This window comes from Garra rufa, chromosome 14, assembly GCF_049309525.1.
Source record: "Garra rufa chromosome 14, GarRuf1.0, whole genome shotgun sequence".
In the NCBI taxonomy this organism is placed as follows: Eukaryota; Metazoa; Chordata; class Actinopteri; order Cypriniformes; family Cyprinidae; genus Garra; species Garra rufa.
The window spans coordinates 34,352,782-34,356,418 of NC_133374.1; the positions used below are offsets into that span (position 1 = coordinate 34,352,782).

At 37.2% G+C, this 3,637-nt stretch overlaps 1 protein-coding gene across 1 annotated transcript; it reads left to right on the forward strand.

The window, feature by feature from the left end:
* Positions 1-669: 669 nt before the first annotated feature.
* On the forward strand, positions 670-3,436 carry ankrd49 (ankyrin repeat domain 49). The gene is made up of 3 exons (XM_073818218.1): positions 670-721; positions 1,209-1,452; positions 2,901-3,436. Exons 2-3 carry the CDS (start codon positions 1,243-1,245, stop codon positions 3,351-3,353), a joined length of 663 nt encoding a protein of 220 aa, XP_073674319.1. The 5' UTR covers positions 670-721; positions 1,209-1,242; the 3' UTR covers positions 3,354-3,436.
* Positions 3,437-3,637: the final 201 nt, after the last annotated feature.

Consider the following 3,637-nt stretch of genomic DNA (forward strand, 5'->3'; position numbering starts at 1 on the left):
TAAACGAATGGTAGAGTCGCTGTAAATGACAACTACAACTGCAGGGGTAAAAACTTAAAATGCAATCATCAAACCTTACATTTCAGACTGTAGTTTTAAGCTGACATGTTAACAAATTAAGATGAACATGAGTATTACAATCGCGTTTCGATCGATCAACAACTTAATCCATAGTATTTTGCTCATTAAACTAGCAAAAGTTAAATTGTACTCACATGGTGTTTCCAGATGATGCCATACTGATCAGAAAAATGAGATACAACTCTGCTGATTTTGATCTAGAGAGATAAAATTATTATACTTTAACGCAGAGTAAGTTACAGACTGTATAAGAGATGCTGCACATGCAATAATTTGCTCATAAACATGCGTGCAAATAGATTTGATTCTAAAAGTGTACTAAATAAAGCCCCTTTATGAATTAAAATATTTCGCCTGCTCTGGTTGTTCATTTAAAGCAAAATAAATATCACTTTACCTATTAGAAGAAGAATTAAAGTGCTCACTAAAGCACGTTATATGGAAGCACTTTTGTCCCTCCCACTACGGAAGTAGTCAAGCTTATGTTCGCGGGAAGGTTTTTTTTTCTCCTGGTAAATGTAGTTTATAGATTCAATAGATGTAGGATAAGGTGCTGCATAAAAAACTACATTTCCCATCGTCGATTTCAGTACTAGACCTGTGAGTATGTTGTGCTTAATGTGAATGAAGCTGGCAATCGGTGAGTTTTGTTTTGTGTAATTTAAAATTTAGTAGTTAAGACACCATACATGTAAAATACCAGTGTTTGGTATGGTTATATATCGATATAAAGTGATCTGGTGGCACCATGATACAGTTACGGAATCAGATGGTAGTAAACCATAATGCGTTGATAGTGCTCAATGATAGAATTATTTTTTTCTGGGAACAAATGCGTTATTTTCTAGTAATAAATATTAAATAAACATATACATCGTTTAAACAATATTTATAAGCACCAAACGTTGTTTTTTAGTTAATGATCAAATTACTTTAGCCATAAATTAAGAAAAATGTTTTGTGATTTTTGTCATGCAACATGGGTGACAGGGTTAAATGCATTACAGTTTCTGTAAAAATTGAAAGAAAATGCAATCAATCAGGCTGTTGACTCTTTGTTTTCTCTTTTTGACATGCTGTAAAATGGGTCCAAATGATGTTACCTCATCTCTCTCTCACACATAAAGGATCTTGCACTCCCTTACTCTAAAAGTGGCCTCAATGATGGATTTTCCAGAAGACTTTAACCAGCTTGACTTGCTGGAGTCTCATGGCCACATTATCCCAGTAGGGACAAAGAGCGGCTGGGTGGATGAGGAGGAAGGAGATGATGATGAAACCTTCCACACTGAGGAATGGTATCAGCAACAGGAGTTCAAATTACAAGACACCCCAACTGAACTGATATTATGGGCTGCTGAGAGGAACAGAGTAAGTTATAATTTATGCAGGGGTTAATTAGGGATTTGTTATGTTCGGGGGCTCTGTGGTTTCAGGCTTTTGATGGGTGCACATGTGTATGCAAAGCCTACAAAATCTTATATCAATTGACAAACTGTAAAATATAAGTTGAGAGCGCTTAAATTAGTAAGAAGGTTACATTTTTGTAGTGCTTACAGAACCTGAATGAAGTGCCATAAAGAGAAAATAAAAAAGGAAAAAGGAGAGAGAACAAACTGCAATAAATATGAAAATAAACCAGCAGGGTAAGATAGTGTAAGATAACAACTTTGCACAGTTAGAAGGTAAGTTACATTTAAATGTAAACATCCAAAATATTATGGTATTTGTTACTTATGGTAATCAGTGTTTCCCACACAGACGAATCTGTGGCGGTGCGCCACAGATTCAACACCGACCAAAAAAAAAAAATCAATACCGACCGTCACATATTGCGTTTCGTTATTCTTTTGTACGCTATTTAAAACACGAAGCGAATTCGTTCAACTGCATTTCCTTTCCATACTCTCTCTTCATCTCTCTGTCACTCGCGTCTCTCCCTCAAACGCACACACGCACACAGCCCCTCCCCTCCCCTCCGTGCACACCACATCTGTCTGGATCATCTGTGGAGAGAAGACTGCTGGCGAAAGGTTGGTATCTCGTAAACACTTTTAACACACAATCACAGATTAAAAAGCGCTATAAAATATTTTATATTCTGAATACAATAGTTTCAATGTGTTGATGTTACTGTCCCGACCCTTAGCAAACGCGATTGCGCCTTCTTTAGAAAGTTAACTAGTCTCAAGTTTGCGGTAAAATGTAGGCTAGCCTAGTTGGGTTGTCGAGGTCAAAACACTATATGTAGCAGCTGTGAATCAAATAAACGTATTATAAATTATGTAGTTTCTTTACTCTTGCACTGAATGTTTGCTGCTTCAATCCAGATGAGTATTGAAAAGTATTTTCCGCGACTGAAAAAGGCACGTGATGAGGATGAGGACCATCCTGAACCGGAGGTATCAGTCTGAAACAGAGCTTAGTCCGACCAGTGTAATTAGTTATGTTATTGTTTACAATATGATCAGGCTTCAACTACTGCTGCTCAAGCAGAAAGTCAAGGTCAGGGAGAGGAAGAAATAGATTTGTTAAATATCAATAATATGTTGCAAAATAAGTTGCCCTAACAAAAGTTGCAGACTGTGCAGCAAGTAGGCTGTTGTATATGGTGTTAAATTAATGTAATAAAGTTCTGTTTAATTGTAGTTTTACTTTAAAGTTTCATGTGTGGGTGTTCAGTATGCCTTAAATATTGGTCTGTAATATCAGTTGCTTTTTGGCACAGAAGAAATTAAGTATTGATGCACTTCTGTTCATTTATTTTTCTATCTTTGTTTTTCTCACCTTTTTTGTTTCTTTATTTTGCTCTTTTACAGTTAGCCACAATAGAACATCTCCTTGCTTTGGACCCAACACTTGCTAATTGTCATGATAGTGATGGTTACACCCCTCTACATCGTGCTGCTTACAGTGGCCATTATGCTGTAGTCTCTGCTCTTTTGAATGCTGGAGCGAATCTTCATGCAAGAACTACTGATGGTTGGATGCCGCTACATAGTGCCTGCCGTTGGGGTCATGCCACTGTAGCTTCCTGTCTTTTAAATTGGGGGGCAGAGGTCAATGCCATGACAGCCGGGCGACTTACACCCCTACAACTGGCTGCTGGAAATACTGCAGCTGGGCAGACGATTGAGTTATTGCTGTCACAGCGCACCCTACAGGCAGGACTGAAAAACAGTGCAGGAGAGACTGCTTATGACATTGCACATCGCACAAGTGAACATCACCGGTTGTTTGAGATGGCAGAGCCTTGTAATAATATATACTGACACACATTTGTACACAGTGTTTAAATTCTGACATCAAGCTTAGAAATGTGTCTTAATATTAATAAATGTAGATGTTAAACTTTTTCTATGAATAATAGTGGAGTTTGACATTTAAAAAGACACAAGAACTGGTCATCAGCATGCAGGTAATAAGCAGATGTTTACAACAATGTGTAATTTTAATCACTGAAAATTTTAAGCATGTCACTGCATGTGTATCAAAGCATGAGGAGGGTTAATTTCTGCAATATGACAATTTTTTAAAGTACAAATAGTCCATGTAG